Genomic DNA, 21,990 nt, shown 5'->3' with positions numbered 1-21,990 from the left:
GCAATAAAGGTTCTGTGGTAAGTAACCTATCATGGGAAAAACAGAGAGGTAAAAACGAGAAATTAAAAAAGTCAAACAGAAACTTAAACTTCAAAGAAATTATCTCTCACTAACCTTCAGATGAGAAGGAATGAGTTCCTAGTGGTAACCATACAGTTGTAAACCCAGATACTGCAGTGTCAGGAACTTTGCTTTCTAAATTTCTCCACCAATCATATTTATAAGCCTCCCAATTTAAACCCGGTGGAGAAAATTTTCAGCCAGATCTGAATACTTGACAGTTATTTGTCAGGATTCAGCAGTTGAACTAGAGATATGGTATGCCTAGCTTTTCTTAATCATCTCCTTCTAATATAACCATAATCCACATGTTGAAACTTTAATCAGATTTTCTGTAGAGATATTATATTGGATCTGCAAAAGCATTGATGTCTCTGTATAAATTACAACCGGCCACCATTGTCCAATTTACCTGAAGAATAATTTCAAGCCAATTATGGAGTACTGCAGCTGAAATTAACTCCGAAAACATTATAAGAATTGAACCCATTTTCATATAGAGTCTCAGGTTGTCTTTTGGAGTCGACATTGCCTGGGCTTGATCTGGATCGACTCTGGCCCTAACTGGATATCATAGTGTAACACATAATAGTTATCAAAGTGGTTACTGGTTATCACTACCAATAGCATGCGGGCATATGTACATAAATCTTTACTATCTGGAAGGTAAATGTTAGCTCAAATTCTATCTTTGAAGAGTTAAATATAGTTGTAGTTCGACCTGGAGAGAAACAATTTAAAAGGAAGAGAGACAACATGAATCGGCCATTCAGCATGCTAAGTTGCTAATTTAAAAAGGAAAATACCATTCCAATCCAAGACAAGAGAAGGCCAAGGATTCATAGATATGGATTTAGTGCTAATATCTCATCCGATAATACAGGAATTAGAGAAAGAAAAGACATAGATACACAGTACCGGGCGTTGAAATGTGAACATTGGGTTTCCAGTCCTCATCAATCGTCCTTTCTTTGTGGGTTTCAACGTCACTGACGTTTTTGCTCCCACATTAGTTTTGGCATTTGTGTTTGCATTTCCGTCCATCATATCGCCATTCAGATTCCAATACTGCAAGCACTCACTTCCGAATAAACTGATGGATCAGATACGGAATTATTTTTAACGATTTCTAACTGGTTTTTTTTTTTTTTTTTAATATATGAACTTACTTCGAATTGGATCAAATCCAGTTGAACACTGAAGGAGAACATGGCATACTAGAACCATCCAGGTTTTGAAGTCTACAAGCCCATTTTCTCTGTGGGCTTTTATAGTAATCTATTTTTTTTTTTCAAATTCGGGAAAATTTCTACGTATTTAAACATGGCAGCTGAAACCAGAAGTTAGCAGGGCCGATGCGTCTTCCTCCTGAAAGTCGGTCCTTCTTAGAAGAAATAATCAAACACACTCAACAGAAGAGCCTCCGAGAAGGCCGGGCTTTGCACGCTCAAATCATCAAAGCTAATAAATCTTCATGCACATTTCTTGCAAACAGTCTTGTCAATTTTTACGCTAAGTGCGGTCAGTTAACAAAAGCCAACCTTGTATTCGAATACATACAAAACAAAGACGTTGTCTCATGGAATTGTCTCATCAACGGTTACTCTCAACAGGGTCCCGCCGGGTCCTCCTCCGTGATGAAGCTTTTCCAACAGATGAGATCAGAGAACGTCTTCCCAAATGCCCACACTTTCACAGGTGTCTTTACAGCCGTGTCGTGTGTATCCGATGTCTTTTATGGTCAGCAAGCTCACATGCTTGCGATCAAAACGTCTTGCTTTTATGACGTTTTTGTGGGGAGTTCTCTTATCAATATGTATTGCAAGGCTGGTCTTGTAGTGGAAGCTCGCAAGATGTTTGATAAGATGCCGGAAAGAAATTCCATTTCGTGGGCTACAATGGTTTCTGGGTATGCATTGCAACGAATGGCGATTGAGGCTTTGGGCCTTTTTAAATTGATGCGTAGAGAAGATGAGAGTGAGAATGAATTCGTGTTTACTAGCGTTCTCAGCGGTTTGGCTGCTCCAGACTTTGTTGATAGCGGAAAGCAAATACATTGTCTCGCATTTAAAAATGGGTTGTCTGAGATTGTTTCTGTTTCCAACGCCCTTGTTACCATGTATGCAAAATGTGGGAGCTTGGATGATTCACTGAGGACGTTTGAATTGTCAGGTGATAAGAATTCTATCACGTGGTCAGCCATGATCACCGGTTATGCCCAGAGTGGGGATTCTGATGAGGCCTTGGAGTTGTTTTCTAATATGCATTCTAATGAAATTAAGCCTAGTGAGTTTACCTTTGTTGGGATCCTTAATGCTTGTAGTGACGCTGCTGCCCTTGAAGAAGGAAAGCAAGTGCATGATTATTTGTTAAAGCTGGGATTTGAATCTCAAATATTTATTCTCACCGCTTTGGTTGATATGTATGCAAAATGTGGTAGCATTGTTGATGCTCGGAAGGGGTTTGATTATTTACAAGAACCAGATATTGTTTTATGGACTTCAATGATTGGAGGTTATGTACAAAACGGGGAAAATGAAGAGGCTCTAAGTACGTATGCTAAGATGCAGGCTCAAGGGATTTTCCCTAATGAACTAACAATGGCCAGTGTCCTCAAAGCGTGTTCCAACCTTGCTGCTTTGGACCAAGGAAAGCAAGTTCATGCCCGTACTGTCAAGTATGGAATTAGTTTAGAACTTTCAATTGGAAGTGCTCTTTCAAGCATGTATTCAAAGTGTGGGAGTTTGGAAGATGGGAACCTTGTCTTTAGGAGGATGACTGTTAGGGATATTGTGTCATGGAATGCAATGATATCTGGGCTTTCTCAAAATGGACATGGTAATGAAGCTTTAGGACTCTTTGAAGAGATGCTAGTGGAAGGTACAAAGCCAGACTATGTAACATTTGTGAACATTCTCTCTGCTTGTAGCCACATGGGCTTGGTAGAGAGAGGCTGGTTTTATTTCAACATGATGTCCAGTAATTTCGGCATTGTTCCAAGAGTAGAGCATTATGCTTGCATGGTTGATATTCTGAGCCGTGCTGGAAAACTCAATGAAGCTAAAGAGGTCATTGACTCAGCTCCCATCGATCATGGGATGTGTTTATGGCGAATTTTGTTAAGCGCTTGTCGAAACTATCGTCATTATGAGCTAGGTGCCCATGCTGGAGAGAAGCTAATGGAGTTGGGATCACAAGAATCATCTGTGTATGTGTTACTGTCAAGCATTTACACTGCATTGGGGAAGTTGGAAGATGTGGAACGGGTGAGGAGGATGATGAAACTTCGAGGTGTGACTAAGGAGCCTGGGTGTAGCTGGATTGAAATTAAGAGTCAGGTCCATGTGTTTGTTGTTGGAGATCAAATGCATCCCAAGATTGGAGATATACGGGCAGAGATTAGAAGGTTATGCAAGCAAATGAAGGATGAAGATGAAGGATACGACTCTCTACTGATTTAGTTTTGTGACATCTTGGATTTGAGATGGGTGGGAGTGTTTGAAGTAAAACATATACCTCATTTGTAGTCAGTCAAAAACAGTAAGAGCAACAAAATTTTTAACCTCTTGATACATCATTCTTCATCAAATTTGTAGGAGTAATTCTGGGTGTTCTAACAAAATAATACTTAGATACTAATACCAACGTGTCATTATCTGATTTACCAAGTTAATGACTTCTTAATTAAATAATTATTTGACATTGTGCATTAAGACAGAAGTTGTTAGTAATTATTTGAAAGTGGTCTATGGTCTAATATGCATCTTAATAGAGCTAAATGACTTATACAAGAGAGAATGATTGCCGTAATTATATATATATATATATATATATATATATAGAGAGAGAGAGAGAGAGAGAGAGAGGGAGAGAGAGAGAGAGAGAGAGAGAGAGAGAATATCATTTACATTTCTAAAATATAAACAAAGTACCTTTTTTTTTTGCCAATTTGAAAATTTATCATGATTTTATATGACCAAAATATTGATATCAAATGTGATTAATATTAAGTCACATTTAAAATGGTGTAATTTAACGTTTGAAAATATTGTTTTAGCTTAATTTATCTCACTTAATAACAACTTTATCTCTTTACTTTTAAACTTACTCATCTATTTAGTCATATTTTCAAGATTTTTATCATTATTCATTTCATTTAAGACTTTGATAGTGATTGTGTCTTCTTGTTTGAAAATTATATCAACAACTACTCATTCTCTTGTCATAATCACTTATTGTCTCATCTTTCTTTGTTGATTTTGTCTCCTCCTCTAGTGACTTTCTTCTTTTATCTCATTCTCAGCATTTCAACCTCTATTAGAGAACGTTGTTATTTTTAATAGATTCACTATCTTGAATCTTTGGCCATTGGCCAAATATGAGCATATCATCCTAAAAATTTGATGTGTTCTTATCTACTATCAATTTTAAAGCTATTTAATCATAATAATTTGGTGCATTTTTATTACTTAATGTGCAAATTCTTGATTTATTCGATATAATAGTTTTTAGGTCAACCATTGAATTTGAGATTTTATTAATTGATAATTGAGTAATATTATATATATATGGAAAATTAATTAAAATAGATAGCGAATTTGCTGTCTAAATATTTTTTGACAAGATTTCTTAACTTTTACCTTTTTAAGCAAATTGTATTTTTTATTTCAAAAATACTGTTCATCCTATTTCTTTGCATTTACAACAGTTTTCACAGATTAAACTTAGAGTATACTGATTAAGTTTAATTTTTCTGTAATGAATAAAAACAGATTAATTTTTAATATAATAATTGATACTTATATATCTTTATACATTTACAAAATGATAGACATAACTAACACAAGATGTGTAATAATTGATACTTATATATCTTTATACATTTATAAAATGATAGACATAACTAACACAGGATGTGTGGGTTGTGCAGGGTGAGAAATGGTGCACATCTCTTCGAAACGTTGTGAAAATGAGTGAAAGGGTGGGCATTTTTTCAAAATAGTGCGTTTTTTTGAGTTGATGCGAAAGTGTAAAAGGGTGCGTGAATCTCTGAAGAGGTGCATAAAAGGTGCGACAACACTGAAGGAGTGCATGAAAGGGTGCAACAACGCTGAAGGGGTACGTGAAAGGGTGCACCACTTTGAAAGCCTGCGTTATAACCTGTGAAAAATCGTAAAAGGGTGTGTCATTCTCTCCAAGGGTGCTTGCATGGTGCATCATTTTTCTCTCCAAGGGCGTGAACAATTTAAATCGGTGATACATCTGTTGTAATGAAAACACTTTTATTAAAAAATTTGAAAATTAATTCATTAAACTAGAAGAGAATTCATTTATTTTATTAATATTTAGATGTGGGTAGATAAAAGTATTTATTGCAATATTTATAAAACAATTATTTACTTGTTCAAAAGTGTCGCATCCTTCCACGGACCCGCACTCATTCACGCACCTTTTCAACATTGTCGCACCCTTTCACATACCCCTTTAGTGTTGTTGCATCTTTTCAAAAGTGTTGCACCCTTCCACATACCCCTTTAATGTTGTCGCACCCTTCAGCGTTGTCGCACCTTTTCACGCACCCTTTCAAAAGTGTCACACTCGCATCATTTCATACACCCGCACCCTTTCATGCACCCCTTCAGTATTGCCGCATCTTTTTACGCACCCTTTACACTTTCGCACTTGCTCAAAAAAATGTATCGTTTTGAGAAAACGCTCACTCTTTTACTCATTTTCGCACTGTTTTGAAGAGACGCGTATTCTTTCTCACTTGGCACAACCCACATATCTTGTGTTAGTTACGTCTATTATTTTGTAAATGTATAAAGATATATAAGTATTAATTATTATATCAAATTTTAATATGTTTTAATTCATTAAAGAAAAATTAAGCTTAATTTGTATACTTTGAGTTTAATCTGTGAAAACTATTGTAAATGAAAAAAAAAATTGGATAAAAGATGTTTTTAGAATAAAAAATAACATCTACATAAAAAGATAAAAGTTAATAAATCTTACCGAAAAAAGTTTAGACGATAAATTTGCTGTCTATTTTAATTAATTTTTCTATATATACAAATAAATTTTATTAACTTATTAATATAATTTAATATTTAATTATATAATTGAACGTGTTTAAAATAAAAAAATAAATACTCATATTATCAAATCAGTTGATACCATCTTAATTTTTATGAATAATTTAAGAAGGTTTATTTTTATTTTTATTCAATAATAATTTGATATGATCACTTCAAATCCCATTAAGTCGAAATGGTACTTTTTCAATTATTAGAAAAATAAAAAAGAAAAATTGTACTGCAGCCTGCTAATGGTTTCCAAATTAAATAATAATAATAATAATAATATCTCCCTGCACACAAACGGGATGTCGTTTTGGTCTTTTCCCTCTCCCTACTCTAGGGTTTTGTCAGGGGATGGATGGACTGTAGCGAAGTAACTAGCAACTTGATAATGGATATCTCAAACATTTTACTAATCTCTCTCTCAACTGATTGAGCATGGAAAACCAAGATATCACCTCCGCGAAATCGCCATCACTACCCCCGCCTCCGCCGCTCCATCAACAAGAACCAGACCCTAAAAGGCTGAAAATGTCCACCACGGCGACCTCTGACGATGACGAACACACCACTACCAGCACCCCCAGAAAACAACAATTCAAGCGTCGTAAAATTGCTATATTCTTCGCATACTGTGGCGTCGGCTATCAAGGCATGCAAAAAAACCCAGGTGCCAAAACCATCGAAGGGGACCTCGAAGAAGCTCTTTTCCGCTCTGGTGCTGTCCCTGAACAGGATCGTGGAAATCCCAAGAGATACGACTGGGCCCGCTCGGCCCGGACCGATAAGGGCGTCAGCGCCGTGGGTCAGGTCGTATCGGGCCGATTTTACATCGACCCACCTGGTCTCGTTGGAAGGTTAAATTCAAATCTTCCGGCTCAAATTCGAATTTTTGGGTACAAGCGTGTAACGGCATCGTACAATGCGAAAAAGTTTTGTGATCGGAGGAGGTATGTTTATCTTATTCCTGTTTTTGCTCTTGACCCTTCTGCGCATAGAGATAGAGAAAGTGTTTTAGCTAGTTTAGGATCTGGCAATGAGCTTTTTAAGTGTTTCGAATGTTCAGAGAGAGGTCGCAAGGTAGCGGGTCTTATGGGTAGGCGTACTTATCAGTTGGGCATGCCAACGAATAATGAAGTTGATAATTTAAATTCTGAAGATGATACGAAAGTTGAATCTACAGAGGGGTTAAATAGAAATACTAAATCTGAGATGGAAACTCAGAATTGTGTGGACAATGGAACAGGTGATACTGAAGGTTCTGTTCAAAATGAGAGTACTGATTTGAATGTGGGATCATGGGATGGTTCCGAGAGGCAAGTTAATGGAGAGGGGAACCGTTTTAGGGATAGTGGATTTTGTTATAGTGCGAAGGAAAAGGAGAGGTTCAATAGAATCTTGAAGCATTATGTAGGATCTCACAACTTTCATAACTTCACCACCAGAACAAAAGCCGAAGACCCTGCTGCTCATCGATACATAGTTTCCTTTAATGCAAACACCATTGTTAATGTCCAAGGAATGGATTTTGTTAAGTGTGAGGTTGTGGGGCAGAGTTTCATGCTTCATCAGATTCGGAAGATGATTGGGCTTGCTGTTGCAATAATGAGGAACTGTGCTTCAGAATCACTAATAGAAACTGCATTACAGAAGTAAGTATTCATTATTTTGTTCAATCATGTTTTGTGTTGAAATCAAGTTGCTTCCTGAAGTCTCAGTAATCTGTATCCTAAAATGTTCTAGGGATGTTAACATTAATGTACCAACTGCTCCTGAGGTTGGATTATACTTGGACGAGTGCCTTTTTGCATCATACAACCAAAAGTGGAAAGACAGTCATGAAGAGCTGTCAATGAAAGACTATCAAGAGGAGGCAGAAGATTTCAAGATGAAGCACATATACTCTCATATCGCTTCTACTGAACAAAAGGAAGGAGTTGTTGCTTTGTGGTTGCATTCTCTGAATTACCGAAATTATCCTGATTTACGTTTTGTCAAGAATGAAGACACCATTGACCAGAAAAACAATAATGAAGTGCCCAATGACCAGAAAAATAATAGTGAAGACACCATTGACAAGAGAAATAGCAATGAAGAAACCATTGTGATCGATTCTGAAGTGAAGGAGGTGGCTGAATGAATTGATTCTCCAGCAAATGCCCTTTGATATTTGACATTATTGCTCCAGTGGGTATGTTTTTGTTTTGGTTATTAACGAACTTAGTTACTTTATAAAAACTCTTGTTTACCATCTTCTTGTGAGAAAATGTTAGATTTTATTTATAATTTGATGCATAGAAGTCGCTATTTACCGATAACTTCAGACAGTGTTACAATTTTGATCCGTGATATAAACATGTTCATAATCTTAATGAAAGACCTAGTGAAAGCATGCCGCCTTCTTGTTACATTGATTTTGTTTCAAGGTGAACATTTAAGATTTTTTTCCCAATTGAAATATCAAAATTTGAAGCAAATTGGGCACTTATGAATTGGTATGAAAGGACTCTTCGATGGACTATATTGAAAAATTTAGATTTTTCAGGGTTGATAAACGAGAGACCTATAATGTATGTTATCACTGTAATCACTCTGGAAGAAGTTGAAGCCTTCGTTGTTGCCGCCGACAATCTTAAGGCCTAAGATGAAATCTTGTCAAGAAAGATAAAAAAGGGAAGACTAGGTATGGATTTAATCTAAACTACCCAGAATTTGGATTGATATTCAGAAGAGAACTTTTTAATTAAGTTCGGTTTGACCCTTTTGTCGTGTCAACGTCATCACACCGGTGAATTAGCTCATCGACAGTTTTCTTGATTGGAAGCATACTTCCATGCTAATTGGGTTGGGAATATGGAGGACAGAAGATCAACAACAGACTACTGCATATTTCTTGGCAATAACCTGATGCAATGGAGCTCAAGGAATAAGAAGACGGTATCTCCTTTTTATATTTTTATATTTTTTGACAAATTTTCTTTTACAATTTTTATGATTCTCTCTCTCTCTTTTTTTTTTTTTTGGATGACTTATTCAAGGATTTTTCCTAATCTGTTTTATGATTCTTGTTCTTTTTTAATAATTTCTTTCATTGATGATTGAATCAAACTGAGTTTTATCTGATGTAAGTTATTTTATATTCAAATCAAGATTGAATTGAACTTTGAATGGGATTGGCGATATGAATCCACCCCTATCGGGCTAGAAAACGATCCATTCAACTCTAGAAAACCCTCCGTTCGCTCGTGTCTTTAATCACGTGGTCTGAAAAACTAATGCATGTGTTCAGAAGCCCATAGGCAGTTCCGTTTCGAATCCTAACCGTCCACGTCAGCCCGTCCTGACTTCCACGTGAATCACTGCTTGACTTCAACATTCCTCTCGGATTTTCCTTCCCTCTCTTCCAATTATTGCAGTCAGAATCAGCCATAAAAATTGGGCTTGAGGCTTCTTATTGATCGCAAAAGTCGATGAAGATGGAGGTGGATTGGACCCAATTGCCACCAGAACTGGTGGAAGCCATCTCCAAAAAGCTCACAGTCTTCACCGATTTCATCTACTTCCGATCTGTCTGTCGCAATTGGCGATCTTCTATTCCAAAAACCCCTAATCACCTCCCTCCTCAGCTCCCTTGGCTCATGCTTCCTCAATCACAGCCCCACCAATCCCGTCGCGCCTTCTTCAATCTTTCTACCTACAAGCTCCACTTCCTCAACCTTCCAGAAGCCTCTCACCGCAAGCGCCACTGCGGCTCGTCTCACGGCTGGCTGATTATCCTCGACGAAACCCCAACCGTTCTTCTGCTCAATCCCCTGACACGTGTCAAAATTCATCTCCCACCTTTGGTTACTTTTCCCAACGTGGTTGGTTTTAGTTATTCTGATATCGGCAGAGAATACACACTTTCGTCTTCTCTGGGTAACCGTTACAATCTTAATTTGAGACAAATGCGGGACGTTTTCATCAAGAAAGTCGTTCTGTCTTCGAGTCCAGCCAAAGATTCTAATTTTATTGCTGTTGCTATTCTCAATCAAACGGGTGATTTGGCTTATTGTAAAAATGGAGGCCAGTGTTGGACTATAATTGAAGGCGCACAGTCTTATTCTGAAGATGTGATATATAAAAAAGGATTGTTTTATGCAGTTGGTAAGGGCGGATCAATGGCAGTCTGTGATGTTAGTGGTGAGGTATCAAGGGTGTCAGTTATTCAGATGCCAAGGCAAATTGGTGGTGATTTGCAGTATTTGGTTAGTTCAGAAGATGAATTGTTCTTAGTTACAAGATATTTAGGTCTTGAGTTTGATTTAGAGCCTTATCATCCACATTTTATCTATAGAACAATAAAGTTTGAGGTTTTTAGGGTAAATTGGAGTGGACCACAGTGGGAAATAGTGAGAAGCTTGGGTGATAAGGTGTTGTTTATAGGAGAAAATTCTTCTTTGGCTTTGTCAGCATCTGATTTTTCGGGATGCGTTGGAGATTGCATATATTACACTGATGATTACTCGGAGACCAACTATGATGACGTTTATGGAGAAAATGATTTGGGAATTTTCAAGTTACAGGATGGAAGCATTGAGCCATTACCCAGTTATCCAAGGAATTTGCATTACCAGTTACAATGGCCTCCACCACTTTGGGTTACACCCAATCCTTGCTGATTGGGCTTGAATGTAAGTTCAAATATCTATCTATGCTGATGGCTTGAATGTAGATTCAAACATGTTGATTGGTTTGTAGTATTTCCAGATGCACACACACAACTAGTTTCCCTGATATGGAAAGTTTGTTATGTTTTGATTAGTTGTGGACATACTGTAAAGGGTGTATGTTGTTGAAATTAAAACTCTGTTGATATGCTTCATGTATATATAATTGTTGTATATGCAATAATACCGTGCAGACTGTAATCTTGGTGTTAAGACACCTCTGAGCACAATATCATACATTCGTTAAAGTTCCTCTTTCATTAGGTTTCTAAGTAAACTTTGACATTTTTACCTTTCTTTGTCTGTAAAGATCGTGATCTGATATAACCTGTAGAAGAAATTGTAAGATTATCGCATATTAGCTTTTAGGTCGGTTATTTGATGCAAAACTAGATGATGGTAATGTTATTAGAGCTGGATTTCAGCCACACTGTTCGTACTCAGATTGAACAAGCCAAATTCGAGTTAATGTGAATATTTGAGATCAAACTAATTTGGACTGAACCCAAAATCAAGTTGTTTGAATCAAATTCAAATGTCAAGTTTGTCCATCTTGCGTTGACCCTTGCAGCATCCAGCTTTAGATATTATAATATCACACTTTGACAAGTTAATCAGGCAAGAATTTTTGGTATCTCAAGATGCGTGTCTCAAGATACAAATTCAGAGGGTTTAATCTCAAAGAATTGGTCCCCAATTATTGATGAATTTATATCCTTTTGGTACCTTTAAAATGTCAGAACATGTTTTCTGTCCTCTGTATATGCATGTAAAATTTTTTAATTAAAGTTCTCATGGAATGGCTTCCCATCCTTGCTTTGAGCAATGAGCATTAGCTGCAAGGTTGTCTTTTTCTTGACTATTGGTGTAAGTTCCTTTTTTTTTTTTCAGCACAGTTGCTCAATTTATACAACTTTTCAACTCTTCCTTGTTCCACGCTTCCATTTGGCAACACAACACTCTTTGTACAACGGGACAGAAATTCTAAATTCCCGGAAAACTTGTTCATTCTTTTTACCATGGAAACTGGAGTCTGCTGAAGGAGCTTCTCATCATCTTCATACACAAACTCTGGCATCTCAATCTCGTTCCTCCTTACGTGCTCCCATAGAAACTCCACCCTGTTCGTATATTTTACTTTCCCATGCAACCTGCCATCAGCAAGTTCATCTACTAACATTACTGGCGCATTTATCTTTGCCTTGGATCTTGAAGACTTCGAGCTTGTCTAAAAGATGCTCTTGGTCTTGGTCAGAGAGGGTTACTGTAGACGAAGAGAAGTTAATCTACAGTAATTGTGTCTCTTATGGTTGGATTCAAATTGAGTTTATTTGAACTCAAATGAACTCGAGTTAAAGCCTGAAAGTTCAATATTTTTGAGCACGAGCTTTGGGTATTCAACTTGTTAAGTTCACGAACTTAAAAATTTTGATATAAAACGATATTGTTTTGACTAATATACATTAAAATGACATCGTTTTAATAATGAGTTAAGCTAAAAGCTTGATTTAAGCTCGAACTTGAGCTCAACTGTTTTGAAACAAGTCAAGTTCAAGATTGGTTTCGTGTAAATCGTGTTGTACTCAAACTTAACTTGGTTCGAATCTAATTCTAGTGTCTCTATTATAACTTGAAGTTGAAATGTGTAATTTAAATGCCATATTATGTTATTTAGCGTTGATATAATTAAAAAATCGTTTTTAACTAAATTGAATCTAAATCAAATTAACTTGATTGGAATAATATTCAACAATGGTTTAAACAATATCATTTTCGTTAATATACAATTGTAATATGATCAATCTAATTAGTGAAGTTAAGTGTTATCAGAAATGCACCTCGATTTTCAATTAATGTTAGGGCTCCGTCAAGAGGATAGGATAAGGCTAGCCTGGGCTATTTTAACTTCACAAACATTTGACCTCCCATCGGAAGTCCGACTGGATTGGTTTTAATACAAAACCCAACTTGATATCAATTCAAATTTTAAGGAGTCAAATTCACTCTGAAATCAACTTCAATTTAGTTTTGATTAAAATCAATTTAAATTCAAATATTTGGAGTGATTCAAACTTAACTTATTTATAAAAATAAACCTAATCTTTAGGTTTAGGAGTAGATTATAACTAAATTGACTCACTTTCAGTCTGGTGTTTAGCTCACACAAGTTAAACTCAAACTAATATAGTTTTATTTCAAGTTTGAGTTAAATCAAATCGAATTTAATAGATCACATTAAATCCAAAGATTCACTATAAAGTCTTTAACAAATTTATTTTTTCTATATATTAGACTTATAAGTGTGAAGATTAAAACTTATATTACACAAAACCAATTAGTTTGTGTTAAGGTCCAATTTATATACTTATATACCACTCTCTTATATTATATTAATTAGATGTGCGACTCCCCGCTTAAGTATAAACACCTAAGCTGTTAAAGCTAACCTTTCGGCTTAACCGATTTTTGGCTGGGTGTATTATCATTTGTATCCAAGAACACTTAGGCTGTTAACCCGCCGTTTAACTTGTGCTCTGATACCATATCGAAAATATATATTGAACTTACAAGTGTAAAGATTAAAACTCATATTACACAAAACCAATTGATTTGTGTTAAACTCCAATTTACATATTTATATACCACTCTTTTATATTCTATTCATTAGATGTTGAATTCCTTTTCTTTTCTTTTTGCTTGAATCTCCAACATTTTCAAATAATTTTTTTCTTTTTCGATAATTTTTTCTTTGTCAATAACTTTTTTAATTCTTCATTTTTGAAAATCCTTCATTTTTTTTACTAATGCATTTTGATAGTTTTTTCATCGATCTCATTACCAGTTCGAGTTTTTGTTTTTAAATTTGATCATGTCTATGTTTAACTTTGACTCGAATATACACCTATTTCTCTCGAATTTATTTGAGCTCGGACAGATACGTTATAATCCAACCCCATCTAGAAGCATAGTCTCAAGGGCAATTGGATTGCAATAAAAAAATGAAACAAATTGTAATCAAACTATTGAGGATCTGCAAGCATGGAAGAGAAAGAAAGGTTTGATTTGCGTGCAGCAAAAGACACAATGTGCCTCAGATAAAATATAAAAGGCCATAAACTATATCACGTCTGACTCATGATGCATTTCTCTTGGAGGGCAGAACCGCGAACAAGAAGGCCAATTGGGCTCAATTAAGAATTTGCATCGGATTGCCATTGACATCCATCAATGAGAATAAACCGACGCTTTCATCGGTTTATCGACTGGACCTTCTGCATCAGCCCAAAGTGGGGTCTCCCTTTAGAACAAAATTCAGCCTGTCTTGGTTTTTAGACTGAGTTGAAGAGTTGCAGGAGAGAGCTGGACATTGGTTTCAAAGTCCCAACTCTGATCATTTTATGTTTCCTCCTAGAAATCAAGGGTTATGTCTGGGGTCATCTCTTTATGCTTATATCAACAGCCAAGATGACAATTAAGCTATGAATTTCATCCCCCTCTAGGATATGATGAGGAGGGTCACCAGTAATCTCCACAAGAACATAAACCATTGGCAAAATGGTGAAACCGCTTTGAGTCTCTGATTATGATAGTTCGCTTCTCGATCAAGGATACAAATTTGGCCATGCTGTGACAATCACCACATATTCGCAAGTTTTTTGTGATAATTAATGGCATGCTAATCTCAGTAACTAAAAGGCCAAATGCAATGGCTAACTTTTCACTGTGTTTATTGATCATATCCTCTTTCACTTCCTCCTCAACATCATGTAGGACATATTCTGTTTTTGAAGCAAAACCAGCTGCCCGAATCTTCATAATCAGTTCCTCCAACTTCTTATAGATTTTTTCTGACTGTACATGAGATTGATCACCCACCGCAAAATGATGAATGTCATTATCATGTTCGATAAAACTACAACCAGGGTTCCTGATGAGACCTCTCTTCTTCATTAGAGCCCTGACTTTTGAAGCTTCCTTCCACAAACCAGCTGCAGAATAAATATTTGACAGCATAATATAGTTTCTAGAATCTGATGGATCTAAAGCAAATAATCGATCTGCAGCTTCCTTTCCAAGTTCAATATTACCATAAACCCTGCAAGCACCAAGAAGTGCCCCCCAAACACCAGAATTTGGCTCCATTGGCATGTGTTTAATCAGATCATTAGCTTCACTTAAAAGCCCAGAGCGACCTAGAAGATCAACCATGCATGAATAGTGATCCAACCTGGGTTCTATCCCATACACTTCAGACATAACCCTAAAATAATTCTTCCCCTCATTGACAAGACCTGAATGAGCACAACCACTTAACAAATGAGTGAAGGTAACATTGTCGGGCACCATATCTTTCTTCACCATCAGCTCAAAGAGCTCAACAGCTTCTCTTCCACGACCGTGCACAGCATAGGCTGCAAGCATAGCAGTCCAAGCAACTCTATCTGGATTGATCATTTCCCCAAAAACCTCTTGCGAGGCAAACAATCTCCCTAACTTTGAATACAAACTTAACAGGGCAGTTGCAATCGTTACACTTGCAACTAAACCACATCTCAACATCAAACCATGAATTGTATCAGCTAATTTCCCTATACCTAAATCTTCACAACCTTTAAGTAATGTCACCATGGTGGCCTGATCGGGCTTAATTTCAGCCCTTCTCATTAGATTGAAAAGTCTCATCCCTTCTTTCACAAATCCATTCTGAGTATGAATACCAATCATTGAATTCCAAGACACTAAGCTTTGCCCTCGCATTGCCTCAAACAATCCACAAGCCTCACTTACATATCCACACCTTCCGTACAAGTTAATAAGCGCATTTACAACTTTTGGTTCACACAGTAAACCCAATTTCAGCGCAATCCCATGAATGAATTTACCTTCATCCAGAGCTCTCATATCAGTACAAGCTGATATTACAGATAAAAGCGTGACATCATTACACATAACCTGTTCAAATTTCATCCTATTAAATGCAATCAAGCATCTAAAAACATGCCCATTTCGTGAATAACCTGAAATCAAAGAATTCCAGGAGACCAAATCTTTATCCGGCATTTCATCAAACAGCTTCTCTGCTTCTTCTTCACAACCCAGTTTCACAAAACATGACACCAGCTGATCACCGATGAACCCTTCTCTATAATTTAAAGATTTGATTATCTGGGCATGAATTGCACGGCTAGAAAAGACCGAAGAGCAAGATTTTATAGCAGCAATAAAAGTAGATACAAGTGAATCCAATTTTGAGTAAGTGTGAATCTGGACATTGCGAATTATGAATCTGAACTTGAGCGATGAACAAGAAGTTACCTTGATCATTTCCCATAATCCAACTTCTTAGGTCAATGGAGCCGATAGTATAAAATGGAAGATAAATGATTCTTTCTAGTCCCACATTGTTCAGGTATAAGTTACTGTGCTGTGATTGACTTGTCTATAAAGAGGCAGATTAGGGTTTGAAGAGCATTTTTGCGCTTGGGGCAATGACGTAGCTAGTGAGGTTCTAACCGAGGCGCGTCAATTGCTGGTTGAAAACTATTTCCAAACCCCCTCATTGGCCTGGGTTTGGCCCTGGCCTTTGAGAATTTTTGGAAGGGGGCCCTCTGGGGTAAAGCCCTACAATTCTGAAGTCGTAAATGTGTATTGTTGTGTAAAGCCCTACGATTCTGAAGTCGTAAATGCGTATTGTTGTGTAAAGCCCTACGATTCTGAAGTCGTAAATGCGTATTGTTGTTCTGACCATTTCTTAAAATATAAATCATTCGGCCTAAAGCTTCATGAAGTATAAATTGTGAAAAATAGACTATTTTACTTAAAAAGTCTTTATTTTTTTAATAAAATTAGTGAAAATTATTATTTTGAACTAAAGGTAAATATAAAATAAGAAATAATCTTGAAAAAAGGAGAATGATGTACTAATTCAAAAATAAAATTGAATTGAAAACAAGGTAATATAAGTGAATGAATGAGATGCTTATATATTTTTTATATATAAAAGATAATATATTTATGTGCAAATGTTTTTAATATATAAATAAATATTTAATTATTTGATAATATATTTATTTGTGTATATATATATATATATATTAGTGCACATTATTCTTTTATTTTCAGAATTGTTCTTTCTATATTCAACAAAATTATGTGTATATATATATATATATATATATATATATACACACATAATTTTGTTGAATATAGAAAGAACAATTCTGAAAATAAAAGAATAATGTGCACTAAAAATGGCATAAAACCACACAAAAATTAGAAAAATAGTGATAGTGCGGGAAAGCCACCAGAGCAATCCGAAGTTGGAGAACAATGCCACCAAAGGCACGAAAACAAGAGAACAACGCTAAAATATGAATCTTAGTTTTTAAGGAAGTCTCGCATTGATACTAGCACTTTAGATAGTCAGAATTTTTGTACTTTACTATATTTTGTGTAGTTTCTTCAGTATCTTTTTGTATAGCCTAGTCTTACAAATTGGAGTTATTCCTTTGATTGTAAAGATAGGAATTCTAAATTCTATTTTTCTTCTTCTCTTGAGCCTTTCATATGATCTTAAATAAGTTTTAAAAATGAGAGTTGATCTTTTTCTTTGTTGTTATTAGTTGTGTTCTTTGGTATAAGTTATCCTGACTTTTGTTTATTTGACTTTTTTTTTTTGCTTACGATAAGGCGAATTTAGGTTATTTTTGAGTCTTCTTATTTGGATAAAGTTTTCTTTTTTTAATATACACATTTGTTTAAAAAAAAAACCACTAGAATGTGAAGATGTTTGGTCTTGATGAGATTGAGAGAAGATGAAGGTAAGGATTTTGGAATGTTGAATTTGCGTCGTGTGAATTTTTCACTTGACGTCTCTATCACTAACTTGACGGATCATCTCAATGTCACCTATGCAAGCTCCAAACAGGAGCAATCATCACCTTATCTAACTTTCTAAGATGTTATGCACACCTCTCAAATTTAGAAATTGTTGCTTCTAAAACTAGCAACTCTTTTGGCGGCTAAAAAAAATTAAAAAAAGAAAAAAATAAAAGAAAGATGAAAAATTGTGATTTCCTCAAACTTTGGGTGGTAAATAGTGATTAAGCCAACAATGTCCAAGAATAAAAAATTGTTTAACTAATTTTTCAAAGTGAAATTAGTGATTTAAAACACAGAAGCTGGCACCCAATGTAAAAGTGGAGCCGGCCAATCGCCATGCATAAGCATTGAATTTAGTTTGTTGAAGTCATTAAATCCTGAAGACCTTAACATAGTAATATAGTATCATGGGCTTCCATTAAGCAATATAATAAACTTTTTCCCTATTTATATGTATATTTATATATTTTATATTATACCCTGCCGTAAAATAATTTATAATTTTCTTATACCACCCAGTCAAGCTCAGATATGAAAGGCTGAGACATGCTTAAAAACTTTCAACAGATTTAAAGATGAACCAGAGAGACAGAACCATTTTGACCAGCTGAGATAGAATGATAGATAGATGCCTATCCTAATAACCGAACAAGACGAGGCTTACTCGAGTACCCAATAGACCAAATGACCAATCCCCCATAAGGGTTTCGAAGAGATCTTACAACAGGTGTACGACAAGATATGTTTCAGAACAAGTACACAAGTGCATGCCAACGTTTGGAGAGAGACTGAGAGGTTGCAGAGGAAGGGAAAAAGAAGAAGCAATGCAAAAACAAAGCAAGCAGCTTATATATGGCTCTGCAAATATCTCAGGCTTCGAATGACACGAGAGAGAGAGAGAGAGAGGGAAAGATAGGGCTCAGGGTCAGGGGGGTTGTGTGTAATAATGAACATAGTCTGTGAAAATTAAATTAGCATCAACAACTAAGCACTGGGGAGTTTGGCTTGGGCTTGGCCATTCAAAATGACAGAAGAAGAAAAGGCCAATTTTGTATAACCGTCACCACCTCCCAAGCTGACTTATTTCTCTTTAATTACAATCTTTATCATCTTCAAATCGTTATTATTTTATCACTCGTTTTTCTCTTCCCACTTGTTCTTTGTCTTTTACTCACTTTTTCCGGCGAAGTCGCCGGGAATACAATGTTGTCACCGGCTCAAGTCAATGCCCGGAGTGCCGTGGAAAACAAGCAATATCCTGCTCCACTCGCTACCCACGAGATTCTTGCTCAGGATTCTACAGTTTTCTGGGACAGTCTCAGGCGCTTCCATTTTCTAATGGGCACCAAGTTCATGTAAGCCTTCTCTCAACTTCAACATAATTTTTTAAACTGCTCAGGATGTAACGTTCGTGGGAGTTATAATATCATTTTAAAGCTGGGTTTTTTTAGCCAGTGTGTCTGAAATTTGAATCTTCTGACCTTTGCATGGTTGAAGGATTCCTGTGATTGGGAGGAAAGAGCTGGATTTGCATATTCTGTATGTGGAAGTTACTAAGAGGGGTGGCTATGAAAAGGTTTCGCTCGTCAATCCCTGTACTTATTCAAAATATAAACTTTCAAGCGTATTTTTACTGTATATATATGCAAATAAAATGCTGTACAACAGGTAGTTACAGAGAAGAAATGGAGGGAAGTAGGTGCCGTATTTATGTTCTCTCCTACTACAACAAGTGCTTCATTTGTATTAAGAAAGCACTACTTCAGTCTTCTTTACCACTATGAACAAGTTCACTTCTTTAAGATGCAGGGTCCTCTGAGTATTCCCTCAGGCAATTAATCAGATCTCTGTTTGCTTTTTATGATTTTAATTTGGTTTGTTTCTGGGTCTAATTTTTATCACTTTGCAGCTGCTTTTGCTGTCACCACCAGCCCTTCCAGACCTGATTTGGCTCTAGTGGAATATTCCCCCAAAACCGTTAATGATTACCCGGATTTACAGATTGATGGTAAGTTTGTGTAGTCCGCGAAAGAAGATGATAAGAGGGAGTATAAATGGCAATTTCCCACCAGAAAAATGCTTTGATTTATTTACTGTATATTAAAATTTTGACCTTAATGCCAGTTCAGTTTCAGTTATATATGTTGTGCATGTTGATTTATGTGTCTTTTATTTTCCCTTTCCATTGGGGTCCCCCTTCACTTATCTTTAGTTATAGGTATGTGGATCTTGTTTTATTGTTGATGTAATTTCTGTATGCTTGTTTTGCATAAGAGATCTACTATTGTGTTGTTGATGATTTAAACTTGTATAACACCTAAACAGCTAAGACTATGTGTACTTGATCCCAAGAGTTGGCCTGAGTGTTGAAGGGCAAAGAGTCATTTGTAAACGTCTAGAGTTTGAGTGCCCCAATGTGATGTACCACGATAAAGTTTATCCTTGATTTAATTTGTCTGGTTCATAGTTACAGGTTTAGGTGGCTGCGGGCCTCCAGGGTTTACCGCAGGGGTTTCCAGGGTAACCATACCAAAAAAAAACTGACTCACCCTAAGTCATTAATACAATGAACTCTGTCACAGTATTGTTGATAACTCTATCAAAGACTATGAGGCCTTTTTCTTTTATCTTGGCAGTTTTTAAATTCAATCTACCAAGAAAATCCCACATTCATTGCTGTAGATCAATGTCTGGACGTTTATAAATTCTTGCACTGTATTTATAGAGTGAAGTGGTGTTGTTTAACTGAATTGTATTATCATAACACAGTCTTCTGTGCAGGCCCTCCTTGTTTTTCGGCTATTGGAACAATTGATGGAAAATTTGATTGTGGATATTTGGTGTCTGTGAAATTGGGTTCAGAGACTCTTACTGGTGTACTATATCATCCGGAACAGCCAGGTCCTTCCACTTCAGTTCCCCAATCTAATAACGAAGGTGCTATAGTACCTTATCTAGGCAACAGAAAATCTCGCCAATCTGGTCGTCGGAGGAGAAGCAGAAGAAGGGGAGACCCCAGCTACCCGAAACCCAACAGAAGTGGTTATAACTTCTTCTTTGCTGAAAAACATTACAAGCTCAAATCCCTCTACCCTAATAGAGAACGGGAGTTCACAAAAATGATTGGCCAGTCCTGGAACAATCTCAGTGCGGAAGAGAGGAAGGTAACAGCAATTGATGGACAAGTTGTTTCTTTTCATTTGCATTGTTCTTTTGGTTGATTGCTTTGTTTTTTCCACACACGGGGCACTTTCTGAAGCAATCTTCATCATGATGTCATGGAACGTCTCTGGATAGTATCATCATTTGACATAAATTTAATTGTTTGCGTAGGTTTACCAGAACATCGGATTGAAAGACAAGGAAAGATACAACAGAGAATTAAAAGAGTACAAGGAAAGACTGAAGCTCAGGCAGAGTGTGGAACAGACACAGTGATCAGTAGAGGTGGCGAAGATCATAGCCAGAGAATTTGGTGTTATCTCTAGTGTTTTAGGAATCCATATGCAAATATAAACTGTTGTTAGGACTTGAGATCCCATACATACATGCATTCAGCTGAAAGCAGTTTACCAGGATGTTCTATGGACTCTTTACTTGAAATCGTAATTATATTGAAGTTAGTCTTCTACCTTGATGGCTTTGATGAAGACACCTGATTAGTCTGTTTAACAAAGTTGAAATCAGGATGTTCTTGAGCAAAGAAATGCCTAAATAAGGTTCGGAACAGTCAGTTTAAGCTCGGTAAAATTAAATGGTAAGAACGGTTGAAGGAATAGAATTGTTGAACAAAAAAGGGTTTCAATGTGGTGGTGTTGCCAACTCGTCAAGCTCAATTAAACATTAACCCTAGTCCCTTGGTGAAATAGGCCTTTGAGATTAATGAGGCCACCTAGGAGTCTAAGTGGTTATTTTCTATCTTGATCATTGGCGAAATAATAAAATCACATAGCGATCAGTCATCATACTTGGTCTCGTTTCAATGGATAACATTTCGGCTGCCATTTACGGCTAAATTTCAAGAGTCCTACTTGGGAAACAGAGAAATCAATTATAATGGAAGGTTAAGATGCGGAGCAGTCCTTTCTGCCACTCGAAATTTCTGATGGAGGTTTAAACTTTGAACTTCAATATTTTATGAAAGAGTTCATCAAATAATTTATAATCTGTCCCTGAGATAACCATGTAATTTACCGTGCCAACCAAGTCTGAAAGAATCTCTCTTTTTGGTCGGTCAAGAAGAAAGGGATTATCAC

General features: G+C 36.3%; 5 protein-coding genes and 1 pseudogene across 5 annotated transcripts; 5 read left to right on the top strand and 1 right to left on the bottom strand.

Moving 5' to 3' along the window:
• Positions 1–999: 999 nt before the first annotated feature.
• LOC123228582 (pentatricopeptide repeat-containing protein At2g33680-like) lies at positions 1,000–3,699 on the top strand. The gene has a single exon (XM_044653991.1). It carries the CDS (start codon positions 1,416–1,418, stop codon positions 3,519–3,521), a length of 2,106 nt encoding a protein of 701 aa, XP_044509926.1. The 5' UTR covers positions 1,000–1,415; the 3' UTR covers positions 3,522–3,699.
• Positions 3,700–6,442: 2,743 nt separating this feature from the next.
• On the top strand, positions 6,443–8,461 carry LOC123229462 (tRNA pseudouridine synthase A). The gene is made up of 2 exons (XM_044655277.1): positions 6,443–7,795; positions 7,887–8,461. Exons 1-2 carry the CDS (start codon positions 6,582–6,584, stop codon positions 8,281–8,283), a joined length of 1,611 nt encoding a protein of 536 aa, XP_044511212.1. The 5' UTR covers positions 6,443–6,581; the 3' UTR covers positions 8,284–8,461.
• Positions 8,462–9,217: 756 nt separating this feature from the next.
• On the top strand, positions 9,218–11,112 carry LOC123229463 (F-box protein SKIP23-like). The gene has a single exon (XM_044655278.1). It carries the CDS (start codon positions 9,614–9,616, stop codon positions 10,802–10,804), a length of 1,191 nt encoding a protein of 396 aa, XP_044511213.1. The 5' UTR covers positions 9,218–9,613; the 3' UTR covers positions 10,805–11,112.
• Positions 11,113–13,894: 2,782 nt separating this feature from the next.
• Positions 13,895–16,564, bottom strand: LOC123228934 (pentatricopeptide repeat-containing protein At5g40410, mitochondrial). The gene has a single exon (XM_044654445.1). The coding sequence runs from the start codon at positions 16,175–16,177 to the stop codon at positions 14,369–14,371; it is 1,809 nt and encodes a 602-aa protein (XP_044510380.1). The 5' UTR covers positions 16,178–16,564; the 3' UTR covers positions 13,895–14,368.
• On the top strand, positions 16,324–16,463 carry LOC123230245 (annotated as a pseudogene).
• Positions 16,565–18,273: 1,709 nt separating the features above from the next.
• LOC123229073 (high mobility group B protein 9) lies at positions 18,274–21,370 on the top strand. The gene is made up of 6 exons (XM_044654649.1): positions 18,274–19,089; positions 19,232–19,310; positions 19,403–19,565; positions 19,644–19,742; positions 20,516–20,898; positions 21,068–21,370. The coding sequence occupies exons 1-6, from the start codon at positions 18,938–18,940 to the stop codon at positions 21,170–21,172; spliced, it is 981 nt and encodes a 326-aa protein (XP_044510584.1). The 5' UTR covers positions 18,274–18,937; the 3' UTR covers positions 21,173–21,370.
• The last annotated feature ends 620 nt before the right edge of the window (positions 21,371–21,990 follow it).

This window comes from Mangifera indica, chromosome 11 (genome assembly GCF_011075055.1).
Source record: "Mangifera indica cultivar Alphonso chromosome 11, CATAS_Mindica_2.1, whole genome shotgun sequence".
Taxonomy (NCBI): Eukaryota; Viridiplantae; Streptophyta; class Magnoliopsida; order Sapindales; family Anacardiaceae; genus Mangifera; species Mangifera indica.
This window is presented reverse-complemented; position numbering and strand designations above follow the sequence as displayed.